Below are 17,790 nucleotides of genomic sequence, written 5' to 3' on the forward strand. Positions count from 1 at the left end.
TCCCTTTGTGCGTCCCTCTCCCCTCCCCGCTCCCCGTCCATCGCTTCAACCGAGACGGCGCCTGAATTTTAACACCCTCGCCCCGGGATGGGCTGACTCCGGCTGCTGCAGCGGGGAAGGAGACGGCACTCGGGCAGGACCCCGGTGGATCCCCTCCCGCCCGGCTGCGGCTGCCCTGCCTGTCCCTACCCGCTCCCTAGTTGCCAATTTCTCCAGGTTTAACAGAGCTGGATGCTGCTGGGGCATCGGGCAGGGCTCTCTGCTCCCTTTGGCCATGGGGCTGCTCCTGCCTTAGCAGGGCTGGTGGACACGCAGCCAGATGTGCAGCCAGATGTGCAGCCACGGAGAGGAGCAACATCCCTCGCCGGGGCTGTGCTAAACCCTCCCGAACTCAGCCAAGGTGTCAGGGCTCCTGCTGTCTCTCCAAGCTCCCTGCCCAGGTGCCAGGCGAGGTGCCCACGGCTGCTCCGGCTCTGCCGTGGCCCCATTCCCCCTCCCAACACCGGCACCGGGGGCTGCGGGACGGAGCCGTGTCCCTCTTGGCCCCTTCCGCTGCTCCAGGCAGTGTCCCCTGCCAGGGCCTGATGCGGTGCCAGGTCCCTGCCCCATCTCGGGAAGCATCACTCATCCAGCCGCCTCCCGGGCGGCTCTTTCCGGCTTGCCCGAGGTTATTACCGCAGCGTCATCGGAAGGGGACCTTTTGTCCCTGGCCGCCCCCATCTCTCCTCCTGCCGCGCTGCCTCCTGGGTCCCATCCAGATCCCCCAGGCACAGCTTTCCCCCCCCCCCCCTTTTTTTTTTAATTTCCTTTCCATGCATCTTCTCCCAAAAGGTCCCATACGGGGAGTCTCGAGGGATGCTGGTGGGGTGGTTTTCGGGGGCTGGAATTTATTGCCGTGGGGCTGGGAGTAGGGAGGGGATTCTGAGGAGTGGAGCGGCTTTTCCAGCAGGTTTCAGCCCCCAGCATGGGGCTTTGAGGGGGCTGGGGGGGGCCTGACTGCCTACGCTCCCCCCCAGAAGTAACATCTTCCTCCTCATCCCCTACAGCCAACGCCGGGCCGGAGAGATGGGGCATCCCCAAATGCCAACGCACCCCCAGAGGGGCCCTTCCCCTGGGTGGGCCCGAAGACGGTGGTGCTGCGGAAGAGTTCGCAGGGGGGGTTCGGCTTCACCCTCCGCCACTTCATCGTCTACCCCCCGGAGTCGGCGGTGCACTCCACTGCCAAGGTAGGGCTGGGACCTGGGGGGGCTGGGCTGGGGGGGGGGGGGCTGTGGGGACCCCCGGGGCTGCTGGAGCAGGACTCCGAGGTGCCGTGGTTGGATGCAGGATGCTTGTGTACGAGCTGGGGGTGGGCAGGGGGGGGTGCGGGGAGCTGCGGAGCGGACCATCCATTGCCTGCTTTGTTGGGGTACCCGGGGCTGCCCCCAGCTATGGGTGGCCCTGAGATGGAGGAGCCCACGGAGCTGCTGGGAGACGTGCTTTGAGCGAGGAGTGAGTCGGCAGCGCCTCCGGAGACGTCCCAGAGCCTGTGTGGCGGGGGACAGGGCAGTCTGCGGGAACGGAGAGAATGCCTCAGCTCCGAATGACGGCTCTGGCATTCCCGGGAACAGCAGGAAAAGGCACTTCAGAGTCCCCGAGGCCAGGGAGAGGCTCGGCGCAGCGGGACGTTGCTTGAGCCGAAGCAAACCACACACGGCCACTGCAAAGCTGAGCCTGGGAGCGGGCGATTCAGAGGATGCTGTTTGAGCCCTTCATCGCAACCCTCCTGCTCTGACCAGCATCACCTCGTCCCCTCGGGCGCCGGGAAGTGCCAGCAGGCCCTCGCCCAGCGAGGGGCACATGCCGGGCCTCGCCGGTGCTCGCCGCCTCTAGCACAGCAGATTTACGGCTCCCAATTTCCTGGCTGTCAGCAGGAGGCTTTGGGCTGGATCTGCCCCGGGACCCGGCGGCTGCGATCGCATCTTGGCTCAGCTGCAGCCCGGACGCTTCCCAGGTGCTGCCTTTTGGGGGGAACCAGCCCCCAGGTTGGCCATCGCCTCCTGCCCGCTCTGAGCCGTCGAGAAACCCCAATCCGGGCAGCACCTTTTCCCTCCAGGATGGAGGGACCCTGCGAAACCACCCAGCAGCTTCCAGCGTGGACCGTGCCCTCTGCACCCGAAGGCGATGAGCCAGCTCTTCTGCCGTGCCGGCTCCAAGCCCCCAGGGTTTGAAATCCCCCTCTCGCCCCGTTTTCTGCAGCGGCAGCTTTGTGCAGATGAAGGGAGAAGCGTCTGGGAGCCGCGTGGTCCATCACAGCCCGTTCCCTGCTCCAGGGTGGGCAGACCTGGATGCTTCCATCACCCCCAGAGCTTCGCAGCTGCCTGCAGCCCCACAGCTCCGGCTGCCCCACAGCTCCGGCTGCCCCACGGCGCTGGCTGCCCCACTGGCTGGTGTTGGCTGCCTCCTCCCCGCAGGCAGGGAACTGCAGTGGGAAGTGAGTCACAGGGTGGGGAGAAGCAACTCGCCGGAGTCCCCGCTCAGTGTCCTCTGTCACAGCGCTTTTCCCAGGCTCCTGATTCTGCTTCCCCAAATCCTTCCTGCCTGTACTTTCCTGCCTGCACCGCGAACACGGACCTGACCCGTCTCCAGCAGCGTGACTCTGCAAAGGAGCTTTTGTCGTGGGGATGGCCCGAAGCTGCTCCGAACCAACCCCCTCGCTTCCACCTCTCCACCGTCCTCCTAAGGCATCTTCCAAGAGCGAGGGACTGATCCTGCCCTGTGGCGCTGGGCACCAGGGCTGAGCCCCGCCAGGGCGGGAGCACACAGGGCCGCGTGGGAAGCAGCCAGATCAGCACCGGGAGGCGGAGATGCTCTTGGAATGAGGCTGGGAATAGCTCCCGGCACCCGTCTGAGCCAAAGCCGGTGCTCCTGGGCTGGCGGGGCAAGGTGTGGTGCGGCTGGCTCAGCACCCGCGGGTGCCGGTGGGCAGCCAGGTCCAGGGGCTGAGTTTCGGTGGGGTTGACTCAGCAGGGAGGGTGACGGCAGAGCTGCGTTCACCACGCTGTGCTTTGGCACCGCCGTGCCCAGCCTCCGCCCCAGCCCTGGGACTGAGGCTGCCGGGCTGCCCCGGGGGCCGGGAAGGGCTCCGGGGTGCCGCAGGGCGAGGAGGGGCAGGGAGAGGGGTGAGTCCATGCCTCCAGGGGCCCTTGGTGGCCCCACGCTCCTGCCGTGGCACCGCGGCAGTGACTCGGTGCGTGGGCAGTGGTGCCGGCTGTGTGCCGAGGCGGCGGGATGTGGCTTTTCCTTCCCACCGTGCAATGGGCACTGTGGAGAGATGCCTCCAGTCCCCTCCTCCTCCTTGCTGGGAACGTCCCCCCATTGCACTGGGATGGAGACTGGTCCCTTCCCAGCACCCTGGAGGGACCTGCCCGCCCTGGGGACATCGGGGCTGTGTCCCCGCTGCCCTGCACCGGCTGGGGGCTGGGAAGGGAGCTGCGGCTGGCAAAGCCTCTTGGCTGGAGCCAAGCTTGTGGCCCCGCCACGGAGACGGCAGGATCCGGCACTTGCAAAGTGAGGAATCGCCTTCCAGGTGCCTGGGTCCCTCCTTGGGACCCGCGCGTGAGGCTGAGCAGCCCAGGGTGCAGCCGGCTCCGTGGCAGGGCTGGGGGCTCGGCAGTGTGGGTGCAACTCCACGTGGGTGCCAGCACCCTGTGCACTGCCCCAGCTTGGGCACCCCCTGGGCAGCGTGGCTCTGCAGAGGGGTCCCCACGGGAGGATGTGAGTGACAAGGGTGGGAGCCCACCGACGCAGTTTCCACCCCAAGGGACAGAGCCGCATGGCTCCCAGTGCTGTCCCCTGCCCGTGGCTGGGAAAGAGGGGGCTGGGACCCCTCTGCCATCGCCCCTGCAATGCCCACCGCAGCCCTGGCAGCCTGCCCCATGCAGCAGGAGGCTGCAGAGATGGCCCCCCCAAAGGGACACGCTCCCCCCACCGAATAATTGCAGGGCTAAATATAGCCCTGCCGGTGCTCCTCCAAGGACGCCTGCGGAAAGCCGTCCCCTTCCTGGGGATCCCTGCCACCGGGACCCGCTGCCCGGGTGCTGCGGTGGTGTGGGTGCCAGCGGGCACCTCCGTCCTTCCCCCAGGACCCCACTGCGGGGGCTCGAGTTCTCTCCAGCCAGGCTCGGTGGCCCGGGAGAAGGGTGAGATGCCACCACAGGGCTGGCTGGGCCCCTTCCCACTCCCCTGCCCCAAAACCGGCCCCTTCCCCAGCAGCTGGGTACGGGGGGCTGCGGCGGGTCCCGCTTCCCTGCCCGCCGGCGGGGCTGCGCGGGCAGCCTGGCTGGATCCGGTGTCAGGAGGTAATTTTAGCCGGGGGCGGCGGAGGGCAGAGGGACGTGCAGGTCCCGCAAGGGGCTTTGTGGGGCTGGCACCCCTCCGGTCCCCTCCCGGTCCCCCCACCATGGCTGCCCTGGCCTGGCCACCAAATAAGTGTTTTTCTCTTCTCTTGGCAGGAGGAGGAGAACGGGAACCGACCAGGTGAGCACCGGCGCTGTGCCGCTGTGGGGACCCCCCACGCGGGGGGATGTCGCCACCCGGATCCGTGGGCACAGGGGTCTGGGGGGCACACGGCTGTCACCGGTCACAGCGGGTGTTGCAGTCGGGGGATGCTGTCTGCTGTCTCCACTGGCTGGCACCGCGGCCCTGAATATCGGCTGGCGGTGAAGCGGTGCAGTGCTTCGGTGGCAGCTCGGTGGCACTTGACGCGGCAGACGGGCTCGGTGTCCCCAAAGCCCTTGGGGGGTTCGCTGGACCTCGTGCCCGAGGGGATCTGTCCCGAAGCCAGAGGGGCTGCGGCGTGGCCAGCACTGGCCCCCGCGGTGGGTGGCTTGGCCGAGCGCGGGGTGTTTGGAGACGGGGACATGGCCCTGCTCTCCTCCCAGAGGCTGATGGTGACATGAGTGAATGTGAAGGCGTCGGAACAGATCGGTGTGCCGGTGGGGTGACGAGGCGCTGGGGCTGCGCTCCCCAGAGAGCCAGTGCAGGCAGCGGTGACCAGACCTGGCACCCAGTGCAGGCAGCGGTGGCCAGACTTGGCACCCAGTGCCCATCGGGGCTGGGGGGACACTGGCCTCGCTCCGTGTGGTCCCTGGGGGATTCAGCATCCCTTGTTGGCACCGTCCCTCTGCCGTCCATCCACCGCCCCCCCAGCCCACCCACCCTCCGGTTTCTTGCAGCACCCGATGGCTTTTGCTCTTGCAAAGGAGCGTGGCTGTAGCCGCGCCGGGGAACAGCCACGGCTGGGGGAGACGGGTGCCGGGGGGCTGCCCTGAGAGGGGGGCTTTGCCCAGGGCAGGACCCGTGCTCTGCAGGTCCCGGGTGCAAGCAGGGCAGCCGTGCGTGGGCTTGGGGAGGCGAGGAGGTTACTGCGAGGGGCCAAGCATGCTTCTTGCCGTGGGACGGGCCTGGCTGTGCCGGCAGCTCCCTGACACTCTGTCCCCGGGGAGCAGGTCCCCCACGGAGCCGTCTGGAGCCCATGGACACCATCTTCGTGAAGAACGTGCGGGAGGACGGGCCGGCACACCAGGCTGGGCTGCGCACCGGTGAGCGGGGGCATGCGGGGCGGCTGGGCTGGCAGGCTCTCAGAGCTGGAGATGGCTCCAGGCTGCTCATGGGATGCATGCGATGCCCTGCCTCCTCTGCCAGGGGCTTTCTTGCTTGTTTTGCTCTTTTTCTTGCGTTCCTTCTTTTTGCTCCCCCTTCTCTGCTCCCTGGCACTATGGGGGCTCTGCTCTCTTGTCCCTGGCCTGGGATGCTCAAAGCAGCATTGGGGTCTCCATGGGTTAGGCTGGTTTTGGGGTCCCCACGGCTCCCCTTGCCACACAGGACCTGGCTCTGCCCCTGGCAAAAGCCCTGGCCATGTTCAAACCCTGCTGTGAGCGACCGTGGGGACAGCCAAGTGCCACTACCTCCCCACTGACTTGCAGTGACGCTGTCTTCTCCCCCTGCTCTGCAGGGGACCGGCTGGTCAAGGTAAATGGGGAGAGCATCATCGGGAAAACCTACTCGCAGGTCATCGCGCTGATCCAGAATAGGTGAGTCCCTTCCCGAGGCTGGGAGGAGCGTGGGGACGGGCAGAGCTGGGGAGGTGACATGAAGGGGACACGTGAAGGGCCGACCGCGGCCGGCCTGACCCCTCCGTCCCCTCTCCCCGCAGTGACGATGTGCTGGAGCTCTCCATCATGCCCAAGGACGAGGACATCCTCCAGCTGGTGAGTTTGCCGGGCGGGTGCCAGGGACCGGGGCTGGTGCCAGGGCTTGGGTTCCCTCCTGTGGTTTTCCCAGGCTGTGCCAGCATTCCCACCCCACCAAACCTGAGGAGCTGGTCTGTCCCTGCCCACACTCCTCCCGCGCCTTGGGTGAGGGTGGCCAAGTGCCCTTATCTTGCTGGGGACGCTTGGGGACAGTTGGGGACAGGGCCCCGCCAGCATCCCTGGAGGAGCAATGGGTGCAGAAATGGAGGTACTGGGGGTGGTCTGGGGCAGGAGGGATGGGGGACATGACCCATGTTTTTTTGGGGGGGCATCCTTGGGCATAGCTGGAGGGTGAGTTGCTCTGGGTCACAGGGTCTGGCTTATCCTTGGAGCACCCCAAGCAACCCACCCCAGGCTTGGCTATTAGGTGGCACCACTGCTTGGCCCCAGCCTGGGGGACCCGCTCCCATTGGGCTGGGGGGTCTTACAACCCTGGCAAGGGGTGGGGGGGGTCTCACGTCTGTGCCTGCCCCGGACTCTGAGGATCCCCTGGGCGTGGAGTCAGAGGCGCCTGTGAAAAGTGAGAAGGGAGAGCCGGGCCCGGCCAGCCGTGCCGGGATATTTTAGGAAGGAGGGGAGGGCAACCGGGCGCTGCGTGGCGGTGGGGAGAGCGGAAGGGCTGGTGTTGGTGGCAGCGTTGCTCAGTGCTGGGGGGACCCCGTGGGAAAGTGGGACCCGGGGGGGGCTGCAGCCAGCCCTGCCCAGCTCACCCCGACGGGGAGGTTTGCTCGCGGGTTGGGGAGGAGCAGAGAGCATCCCTGCGGTGGGAACGGGGGGTTGCGGCCCCGGCCCCCCCCACCCTGACCCCCCGTTCCCCCCCACAGGCGTATTCACAGGATGCCTACCTGAAGGGCAACGAGCCGTACTCCGGTGGGGCACAGAGCATCCCCGAGCCCCCTCCCATCTGCTACCCACGGAAGACATACCCCTTCCAGGCGCGGGGTGCCGAGCCCCCCCCGGGCCAGCCACCGGACACCCGTGCCCACCGCCCCGCTGCCACGGGCCCCTCGTCCCCGCTCAGCACGGCCACGCTCGCCAGCACCCGGAGTGAGGCGGGTGGCAGCCCCGCGCACCGCCCCGATGAGCCACAGCCCGGGGATCCCCCCCCGCGCCCCACTGCACCCCACGGGCACCCTGGCTCCTTCTCCCGCACCGGCTGCCCCAGCAATGTCGCATCCTCTCTGCCCGACCGCTATGGGATCCCCCCCGCCACCCCTTCCTGCTACGGGGTCCCCAAGCACCTCCTGGAGCACCGGACTCACTGCGGCTTCAAGGAGGGTGTCGGGGGGCTGGCGGGGGCCGGGCGGCCCCCCGGGAGGCAGCGGGCAGCCAGCGGGCACCCGGCCGGCAGGAGTGCCAGCAGGCTCTGTCCCGCTGGTTTTGTAGCCAGGAGCCGCGGCGGAGCGCCTCGGAAGAGCGACGGCATGCCATGCCGCCCCGCTACCGCAGCGTGTCCCAGGACCGGCTGGGGGGCTCGGCGGTGGCCCCCCGGGGCTGGCCCCACAGTGCCTCGCATGACACCCTGCTGCAGCCCTCCCGTGAGGGCTGGGCGCCCCGCGCCCGCTCCGACCACTACCTGGGCAGGTACGGGCACTCCATGGAGGCACTGGAGCCCAGCGCCCTGCTCTCCCCTCACCTCGACCGCTCCGCGTGGCCACCTGAGAGGGTTTGCCGGGCCACCGGCGCCGCCGTCAGGCAGCCCATCCCACATGGCTCCTTCGCACCTTCCTCCTCCTCCTCCTCCTCCTCCTCACGGGAGCCGGCGCCTGTGCAGAAGCACCCGTCGCAGCCCAACCTGCAGAGCGCGGATGATTCAGGCTACATCGGCTACCGGAGCTACAGCCCATCCTTCCAGCGCCGCACCGGGCTGTTGCATGCCCTCTCCTTCCGTGACCCGGCTTTCGGTGGCCTGCCCACCTTCAGCATCTCGCAGCGGCCGGCCGCCCCGCTCCCGGAGAGGGTGGTCCCCGCCGTCCTGCCACCCACCGGTCCCCCGCCGGTCCCCACCGTGCCCAGGGAGCAGCGGCCAGAGAGCAGCCGGGTGCCTGAGCAGCCGGAGGAGCGGAGGGAAGAGGTGGTTTTGCGGCAGAAGCCGCCCACGGGCCGCAAAATGCCACCCCCGCTGCGGCAGATGAACTTTGTCTTCCCCGAGGGGGTGAAGGAGACGGACATTTGCGACCCCCCGCCAGCCAGCGGCAAAGGGGAGAGGCCGGCGGCCGAGCGGCAAGGCCGGCGCGTGGCTCCCTTGGCGGCCCCCGAGGACTCGCTGGCGTCCATCCCCTTCATCGGTGAGTCGGGGTGGCACACCGGCGGGGGGGGGTGGCTGCCTCTGGGAGGGGGGTTTAGCAAGTCCCATGCCGGGGAGGGCATGTTTTGGGGGACAGGGCACGTTGCATGGTCTCAGAACATCCGTCCGTGGCCAGCACAGGGATGGGAAGGGGCCACACCAGCAGCACCCACCGTGCCCAGCACCCCAGAGTGTCCTGCACCCCTCTGGGCATGCTGTCCCCAAGCAGGGCTGCAGGCGTTGGCAATGGGGTGTCAGGCTTTGGGCTCAAGCAGCCTCATCCCTCCCTCTGTTGTCCTGCACCCGCTGCCCAGCCCCTGGTACCTCTTACTGGACACAGCTGGGTGTGAACTGGAGCCCTGCACGCTCCTGCCCTGCTCCAAAGTGGGGACAGGGATGCGTCCGGGATGACCCGCTCCGTGTCTCACTTGGGATCTCCCTGCCCGGCCACCTCTGCCCGTGGGGACCCAAATGGGTCTGGGGGAGCTGCCAGCTCTACCCCGTGCCTGCTCCCAGGGAGGGACCCCAGGGCCGGAGAGGGAGGGAGGGGATGGGGTGGGGATGGGGGGGCTGCGGGGTTGCTCTGCGCGAGGGTCCGGGTGCACCGGTGGCTCCTGGCTTTGCTGGGGGTGGGAGCATGTCCCCACCTGCAAACCCACCACCTACCAGAAGCGCTGGGGGGGTCCCAGCAGGGACTTCCCCTGCCCCGTCCTGCCCCAACCCCTCTCCCAACACTGCCCACCCCTCTCGCAGACGAACCCACCAGCCCCAGTATCGACCTGAAGGCCAAGCACGTCCCTGCCTCCTCGGTGGTCTCCAGCGCCATGAACTCAGCGCCCGCCGTTGCCACCAGCCCCTCCTCGCCCACCTTTGCCTTTGCCCTGAGCCGGCACTACTCCCAGGACTGCAGTAAGTGCTGGGGGGGGGGGGGATGAGAACCGTCCTGGGGGCCACAGTGGGGGGCAGGATGGGGAGGAGCAGCCCCTCGCCCTGGAGCTCTGCCCCATGCCCGCTGGGCTGAGCAGCGTGTGCTTTGCCCTTCTCCCCCTCACAGGCAGCATCAAGGCTGGCCGCCGCTCGTCCTACCTCCTGGCCATCACCACCGAGCGCTCCAAGTCCTGCGATGATGGTCTGAACACATTTCGGGACGAGGGGAAGATCCTAAGGTAGGGCTGGACCGCTGCCTCCCAGTCCCACCACCGCATGGCTCCTGTCCCCTCCCCACCGTCCCACTCACGGGGGCTGCTCTCCCCCCAGGAGGATGCCCAGCCGGGTCCCCAGCCTCCGCATGCTGAGGAGCTTCTTCACCGATGGGGTGAGTGTTGGGTGATGGCGAGGGCTGGGGGTCCTGGGGGTGCCCCCCGCCTGGGTACCCCTATAGCAGGGTGGCCCGGGGTTGCTCTGCCTGGCTGGGGCACCGGTGGAGCAGGGGGTGCCGATGGCATCACCCCAACGGTGCCCTCCGGTCCCCCCGTAGTCTCTGGACAGCCTCGGCACGTCCGAAGACGCCCGCTCCAAAAGACACTCAACCTCCGACCTCTCGGACATCCCGATCAGCACCGTGAGGAAGGAGGGCTGGCTCCACTGCAAGCAGATCCTCACCAAAAAGGGGAAGGTAGGCGGGTGCTCCCCCCCTCCTCAAGCCCGGCCGGCAACGCGGGGACCCCGCCACGAGCATCCCTGAGGTCCGTGCCCCATCTCCCTTCTCCCCGCAGAAGGTCGGTGGAGGCATCCGGCAGTGGAAGCGCGTCTTCGCCGTGCTGCGCACCCACTCGCTGTACCTGTGCAAGGACAGGCGGGAGGCGGTGACCTGCGCCCCGGCCCCAGGTGAGGAGGAGCCGCCGATCAGCATCCGAGCGTGCCTGGTGGACATCTCCTACAGCGAGACCAAGAGGAAGCACGTCTTCCGGCTGACGACCGCTGACTTCTGTGAATATCTCTTTCAGGCAGAGGATCGGGAAGACATGCTGGCCTGGATCAAAGTCATCAGGGAGAACAGCAAGGCCGAGGGCGAGGTGAGAGCCACATGGGGCTCCCGGCTGCCTCTGGCTCTCCCGGCACTAACCGCCTCGGCTCTCTCCGGCTCTTTGCCTTGTGCTGCTTCCCCAGGCCATGGCCGGCCCCTGCGTGGCCGGCCAGTGTGGGGCTCGCTGGTCCCGTGCCGTGCTCCCAGGGGTGCACGGGGGCTCGCGGGTGCTGCGGCGTCCAAGAAGAGCGCGGCTCTGCCAGCCTCGGCCGGGGCAGGGCGCGCCGGGGCACTCGGCAGCATGGCTCTCCGTGCGCCGCAGCGGCGCTTCCAGGCAGGGTCGGCACTGGATGCGCCGGCGGCATTTGGTCGTGCGGTGGGAGAGGAGCGTGCGTGGCTCTGCCGTGGTGTGTTGTGTCTCCTTTGGTGGAGAGAGATGTGGCAAGGAGCTCCCTGCCTGCGGTGGGCATGGTGCCCGAGTGGTGCTGCCGGGGCTGGCACCGGGTCGGGGCTGAGCTGTCGCTGGGCAGCCGTGGTCTGTGCAATGGGTCGCTCGGGTCTGAGATGGGGAGAGCGGCTCCCCGGGGCCGTGGGCTCCAGCGGAGGATCTGTGGGGCTGGATGTGCCGGCACTGGGCTGGCCACGCACCGTCTCCCTGCAGTGCCGGGATGGCCTTGTTTGGTTGCAGCAATCATGCCAGGGTTGTGGCAGGCTCCGGCCCTGGAGGGTGCGTTGAGCTTGGAGTGGTCTCTGGTTCTCTGTCGCACAGCCCCGCTCTGGAGGGTGCAGGGAGCTCGACGGGGCTGGCAGCACCAGCACAGGGAAGGTGCTGCCGGGTCGGAGCATGTGAAGCCGTCTGGGCACCCGCTGGGGCTGTGGTGCCGCTGGGTGTCTTTGGATGCTGCGTGGTACAGCGGCTGCGCCTGGCGCGGGCAGATGGAGGTGTGCGTGCCGTGAAGGGACGCGCCTGTCCCCGAGCCTCTGCGTCCGGCTCGGACCCCGTGTGCCGCCCCATGCTGTGGCAAGGAGCGCCTGAGACCACAGCAGGGTAGCGAGCGCTGGCGGGCACCGGCTGTTTCGGGGCAGCAGGGAGCCGGTCCTGCCCTTGCCTGGTCCTGCCTGGCCCCGCACGGCGCCCGGCAGAGCGTGGACTTGCCCGGGGCCTCCGGCGGACGCGCTGCTCAAGCTCTCCCTTCCCCTCTTCTCTCTGCCTCCCCAGGACCCCGGTTTTGCCAGCCAAGCGCTTATCAACAAGAAGTTAAACGACTACCGGAAAGTGAGGTATGGACCCAGGGGCGGTGGGCACCGAGACCCCCGAGAGCTTTATTCACCTCAATTTTAAAGTGATGGAGGAAAGCCAGTGCCTCCCTTGATGGGGCAGTGCCGGAGGTGCCAGCTGCACCCGGCTTCGCTCGGGGTGCTGGCGGGGTCCGGTTCAGCCAAACCGGCACTGAGCAAAGGGTTAAAGCGGCTCAGTGCTCCCCAGGGGCCCCCGTTACCCGGTGTGGGGTGCAACCCCATGGGCACGGGTAGGATGCCGGGCAGCCCAGGAGTGATGCCGGTGTTTGCCGGGAGGTTTTGCCTGGGGACCGTGCACCGGATTGGTGCCCCCGACTGTGCCCCGCCTGAGCCCTCCGCTCTCCCCGCAGCCCGGCGGGCACCAAGCCCGATTCCTCACCCAAGGGCTCTCGTGGGCTGGGGATCCGAGCCGAGTTCCTGAAGCAGACGGGAACCAGCGCGCCCCGGTCCCCCAGGCAGGATGCGGCCGTCACGAAAGGTAGGTTCCAACCCTGCGGCGTGGGGCACCCCGGCATGGCAAACCCGGGGGCTTTGCAAAGAGGGGGGCCTCACCCCAGGGCTGCCATCATGCTCGTCCCCGTAGGGCAGCACGGATGCTCTTCCCATTTATCCTGGCTCATTAGCAAGCAATCCTGTGGGTTTTTCTCCCCAGATGAGAGCTGCTCCCAAAAAGCCCCGTGGGGCATCAACATCATGAAGAAGAACAAGAAATCTGCCCCCCGGGCATTTGGCGTGAGGCTGGAGGACTGCCAGCCTGCCCTGGACAACAAGGTACGGCCGTGCCGGCGGTGCCAGCCCTCGGAGACCCCGCACGGCCCCGGCACCTCCATCATCCCCTTTCTGTCCCTGCAGAATGTCCCCCTGATCGTCGAAGCTTGCTGCAAGGTGGTGGAGGACCGAGGGCTGGAGTACATGGGCATCTACCGCGTACCCGGGAACAACGCGGTGGTGTCCAGCCTGCAGGAGCAGCTCAACAAGGGAGCCACCGAGATCAACCTGCAGGACGAGGTGAGGGCAGGGTGGGCTGCATGTCCCTGTCCCCATCCTTGTCCCCATCCCTATCCCCATGCCTCTGGGATGCTCTTGGGGCTGTTGTCCTGGTCCATGGCTCTGTCACCATCCCTGTCTCCATCATCATCCCTGTCTCCAACGTGATCATCATCCCCATCTCCATCATCATCCCTGTCTCCATTGTCATCCTCGTCTCCATCGCCGTGACCTTCCCTGGCGTGGCAGGGCCGCCTAGCGGTCGGTGGCAGCAGTGTAGGTGGCAGCTTGGGGACACATTTGTCCCCTTGCATCCCACCACATTGCTGCAGTGGCACAGAGCTTTCCCTGCCGGACACAGGGTGGGGACAGCCATCCTGCTGTCCTCATGGCCATGGTGGTGCTGGCTGGTGTCCCCCTCGGTGTCGGTGGCCTGGGACTCCCCTGGCTTGGGGTCTCTCTCCTCCTGGTGCCTGGGTTTGCCCGGCATGGTCCCTCTGAGCAGTCTCTTCTCTCCCCCGCAGCGGTGGCAGGATCTGAACGTCATCAGCAGCCTGTTGAAATCCTTCTTCCGAAAGCTGCCCGAGCCCCTCTTCACTGACGGTGAGTCGCTGCGCCCCAGCTGTGCGCTTCCCCTGGGGCCATCGGAGCCCCCAAAGTGGCCACAGATGACCCTGTGCCGATGGCCACGTGTCAGTGGCTGGTACCAGGCTGACCAGCAGCCCCAGAGCCCGTCCCACCCGTCCCTGTGTTAGGGACAGGTCCCCAGACCCTACGACAGAGCGAGCCAGTGCCCACCCGAGGTGGGGGGCTCTGCAGACCCCCTCTTCACTGAGTCCCCTGGGCCAGCCCTTGTCCTTTGTCCTTCCCTACCCCTCTGTGCCCTGTCCCAGGGGGACCCAAGCAGCACCCCCAGCCCCCTCCCCAGCGTCTCTGGCTGGTGCATCGGGGTCCCTGGCCCCAGGGGGTGCCCGCTCCCCTCTGCCTGGCTCTGACCCCGCCATGTCCCGCTTTCAGATAAGTACAATGACTTCATCGAGGCCAACCGGATCGAGGACGCTAGCGAGAGGATGAGGACACTGCGGAAGCTGGTAGGGAGATGGGGCAGGGGCTGGGGCCGGGGGCACAGCCTGGAGCCCCCCCTCAGGGGCTGGTGTGGGTGGGAAAGGCAGAGGGGGGTGAGCAGAGAGGTGACCCCCATGCCTCCCCGCAGATCCGGGACCTGCCAGGTCACTACTACGAGACACTCAAGTTCCTGGTGGGTCATCTGAAGACCATCGCTGACCACTCGGAGAAGAACAAGGTACCGTCCACCCACCCCGGGCTCTCCTGAACCCCTGCCCCACCTTGAGCCCCCCCAGCTTGGGCTGAGCCACGGCTCGTGGTGGGGTGGGGAGGGAGACGGTGCCTGATGGAGCGGCGAATGCTGAGGGGTGGCCACGGGCAGGCACTAACCCCGGCTCCGGTTGCAGATGGAGCCCCGAAACCTGGCTCTGGTGTTCGGCCCCACGCTGGTGCGGACATCCGAAGACAACATGACCGACATGGTGACGCACATGCCAGACCGCTACAAAATCGTGGAGACCCTCATCCAGCACGTAAGTGGCATTGGTGGGCGGGCGGGCATCGACGTGGCTGGAGGAGGGGACTGATCCGCACCCCAGGCATGGGGGACGGGGCTCCCCGGCCGCGCCAAGCTCCCACTGCTCCTCACTGGTCCGTAACCCCTCTCCCATCTCCCCCCACAGTCGGACTGGTTCTTCAGTGACAAAGAGGACAAGGGTGAGAAGGTGAGTCCCACCCCCGCCGGGGGGTCTCACCGTGGGGCAGGGGGGGTGCAGAGCCCCGGTCGGGAGCTGGGGTGCTGTCGGCAGCCACCTGACCGCTGTACCCCCTCCCCTTGCAGACCCCCGTGGATGAGAAGGAGGCTCAGTCTGTGCCCAACATCGAGTACCTGCTTCCCAACATCGGCAGGACTGCGGCGCCCGGCGATGCCGCAGGTGAGGAGCAGTGTCCGAGGCACCAGCCCCTCCGGTCCTGGCACCGGGGCACCCCGGGGCACCTCTCCAGCCGCTCCATCCCCCCGTGCTCACACCGCTGCGGGCAGCCAGCCCGGCTCGCCGTGGCCACGGCAAACCCGTGCCTGCTGGCGCGGGACGTCCCGGCGCCCTCCTCACTGGAAAGCGGGGACATCCCCCCTGGGGGTGCCAGCAGAGCCCCCTCCTCGCCCTCTCCCGTCACCCTTCTCTCCGGTGGCTGCTCCTCGTCCCTCTGCAAACCTGGCCGGCCACGGCACCCCGGCAGCCCGCGGGACCCCTGCCCGCGCCCGCTCCCCTGCGCCGGCCCACACTGCCAACCTGGAGACCGGGAGACTTTGATGTTCGACTGATTTCTTACGTTCTTTCCTTGAACTTCTCTGTGCTGTCCTCTTCCTCCTCCTCCTCCTCTTCCTCCTCCAGCGGACCTCCTCGAGAGCTAGAGCGGGTACAGTGTTGATCCTGGGTGCATTGCTCACGCACTAACTCCTCGGGGTGACCACGAGAGAGCGGGAGCCGGGGGTGGTGGTGGGAGGGATGGGGACCCTGTCCTGCCTGGCCATTGTCCCCAGGGTCCCCAGCATCAGGAGGGGCTGCCAAGCCCCTGGGGAAGCCCCAAATCATTTAACCCTGGTTCTCCCACATTGTTGGCCGGTGCCTCTGGTGGTGCTGGGGCTGCTGTTGGCAACCCCCAGCAGGGATAGGTGCTGGGTGTCCCGGGACCGGCACACTCAAATGCTGGCATATTGGGGGTCCCAATGCCCCAGGGAGGGTCAGCACCCCCTTTCTGCCTCCCCCTCTCTCGTCGTCAGCAGCTGCTAACCCCATCCCGGGGCGTGCGGGGCGGGAGAGGGTGTCTGTTGTCTTGTCCTTGTCCTTCACACCGCGGCAGCGGAGCCAGGGCTGCCTGTCACCCCCATGTCCCCACTTGCCCCCTAACCCCCCCCCCGGGAGCTGGGGCAGCCCCACGGCCTGTCCCAGCCCCCTCCAGCACAGCCCGTCCCAGACCCCGCTCCGAGGCTGGATGTGGTATCGAGCTGGCTCCCCATGCCCCGTCCCAGTGACGTGGCGGTGGCAGCGCCGTGCCCAGCCCCGGTCCCCTCTGTGCCCCATGGCCGTGGGAGGGTTGGGGTCCTGCTGCTGGGGTCCTGGCTGTGTTTCCCGGCTGTGTGTGCCTGCGTGTCCCCCCCTTACCCCCACTCCTCACCTTGGGGCTCTGCAACAGGCGAGCAGTGCCAGGGACCCCCATGCACCACCGGAGCCCCCCCAGCCTCCTGGCATCTCCTGCAGCCGCCGGCACACGAACCCGCTCGGCATTGGCGTCCCTGCCAGGGACCAGCCGGTCTGATGGCCTCGGCATATCCCCATCCTGGTTTGGGAGAATGGAGCAGCATCCCCCAGCTCTACCCACTGAACCCCCTCCCCAGCACACACCCACCCCGGGAACCTGGCTAACCCCCCCTCTCTGCTCTGCTTTACAGGCTCGACCCGCAGCGGCTCCGCCAAACCGAAGGTAAGAGGATCCCGGGCTGGGGGCTGGCAGGGAGGGACACAACGGCTGGGGCACAGAGCCCGGCCCTAACCCCGGCACCACCATCCCTAACCCCGGTGTCACCGTCTTCCCAGGGCACGTGGCCATCGCGAAAGGCGCCGCCGCACCGGGACCTCCTTGCCATCCCCTTCGTCTCGGCCGCCGCCCGCAAGAGGAAGAAGAGGAGAGAGGCCGAGGGCGTCGGGAGCAGCACTGACGACGATGCGGAGCGCAGGGACACCCCAGGTCAGGAGCAGGAGGATGAAGGGACCGTGGCCACCCCACCAGGACCTGGCAAAGCCCCCCATGGTACCGGCGCCGAGCCGGCGGCCCCCAGTCCGGCAGCCCCCAGCCCGGCTGGGATGGAGCGGGAGAGCTCCCTGGAGCCCGGGGGTGCCGGGTCCGATCCAGCGCCGGATGCCCGCTCCATCGTGTCGGGCTACTCCACCCTGTCCACCATGGACCGCAGCCTGTGCTCCGAGGTGCAGTCGGTCGCCGGGAGCCGCGGGGAGGAGGCGGACGACGAACGCAGCGAGCTCAGCCACATGGAGACGGACACGGAGAGCCGGGAGGGCACCCAGCCCCGGCCGGGGCAGGCGGATGGGGCGACCGGGGATGAGAACAAGGGGCCCCTCGGCCGCCCTTCCTTCAACTCCCACCGCCTGATCCAGTGTGACACGCTGGCCCGCAGGAAGCTGGGGCGGCCCCGGCCAGCCGGTGAGACCCCGGCACCCACTGGGGAGGACCAGGGCTGGGTTCCCCCCGGGCGACCCTCGCTGCGGGAGCAGCTCCGGCAGCGCCTGCGAGCCTCTGCCGACGACATGGGGGTCCGCTTGCGGCGAGCCCACTCCCCCGAGACCCGCCGCAAGAAGAGCAGCTGGCGCCGGCACACCGTGGTGGTGCCCGGCGGCCTCAAGGACCTCAACTTCAACGAGTGGAAGGAGCCGCGGGGGCTGGAGATGTCCCCGGGACCCTGCCGTGACAAGGACTCGGGGCTCAGCAGCCTGGAGTCCACCAAAGCCCGGCCCCCGGCACAGCCCGGTGCTGCCGGCGAGGTGCCGGGCACCAAGAGCCCCCCCGGCAGCCCCGGCCCCCCGGCCCCCCTACACTTTCCCCAGTGTCTCTGACCTCCTGAGATGCCCACCCCTGCAGCTTCCCCCCCCCAGCCAGTGTTTAATTTAAGGACTCGCCTTCGTTCTTGTATTTAATTGTGCTCTGGACAAGCTGCTGTTATTTAACGAGTCTCCGTGGCCCCTGCGCCGCGGGTGGGACAAAGCCACCTCGTCCCCCTTGCTTTGGGGAGCGGCAGGGTCCCGCGGCAGTTCCATGCCGCAGCCTGGCCCCATCCCATGGTCCCCCGGCCCCCGGGCAGTGCCAGGAGGGTTGGGTGA

At 68.0% G+C, this 17,790-nt stretch overlaps 1 protein-coding gene across 1 annotated transcript in view; it reads left to right on the forward strand.

Annotated features, from left to right (window-relative positions):
- The window catches only part of ARHGAP23 (Rho GTPase activating protein 23), a 30,548-nt gene extending 12,758 nt beyond the window's left edge, over window positions 1-17,790 (forward strand). Inside the window, 24 exon segments of the mRNA XM_050912073.1 lie at window positions 1,047-1,226; window positions 4,494-4,518; window positions 5,490-5,582; window positions 5,996-6,074; window positions 6,197-6,251; window positions 7,118-7,604; window positions 7,607-8,581; window positions 9,334-9,489; window positions 9,635-9,746; window positions 9,838-9,895; window positions 10,058-10,195; window positions 10,296-10,595; window positions 11,766-11,827; window positions 12,196-12,323; window positions 12,498-12,616; window positions 12,698-12,853; window positions 13,357-13,435; window positions 13,850-13,923; window positions 14,046-14,135; window positions 14,305-14,430; window positions 14,581-14,622; window positions 14,739-14,832; window positions 16,350-16,381; window positions 16,495-17,790. Coding sequence (XP_050768030.1) covers window positions 1,047-1,226; window positions 4,494-4,518; window positions 5,490-5,582; window positions 5,996-6,074; window positions 6,197-6,251; window positions 7,118-7,604; window positions 7,607-8,581; window positions 9,334-9,489; window positions 9,635-9,746; window positions 9,838-9,895; window positions 10,058-10,195; window positions 10,296-10,595; window positions 11,766-11,827; window positions 12,196-12,323; window positions 12,498-12,616; window positions 12,698-12,853; window positions 13,357-13,435; window positions 13,850-13,923; window positions 14,046-14,135; window positions 14,305-14,430; window positions 14,581-14,622; window positions 14,739-14,832; window positions 16,350-16,381; window positions 16,495-17,526 — 4,692 coding nt within the window. The 3' untranslated portion in view covers window positions 17,527-17,790.

This window comes from Gymnogyps californianus, chromosome 28, assembly GCF_018139145.2.
Source record: "Gymnogyps californianus isolate 813 chromosome 28, ASM1813914v2, whole genome shotgun sequence".
Taxonomy (NCBI): domain Eukaryota; kingdom Metazoa; phylum Chordata; class Aves; order Accipitriformes; family Cathartidae; genus Gymnogyps; species Gymnogyps californianus.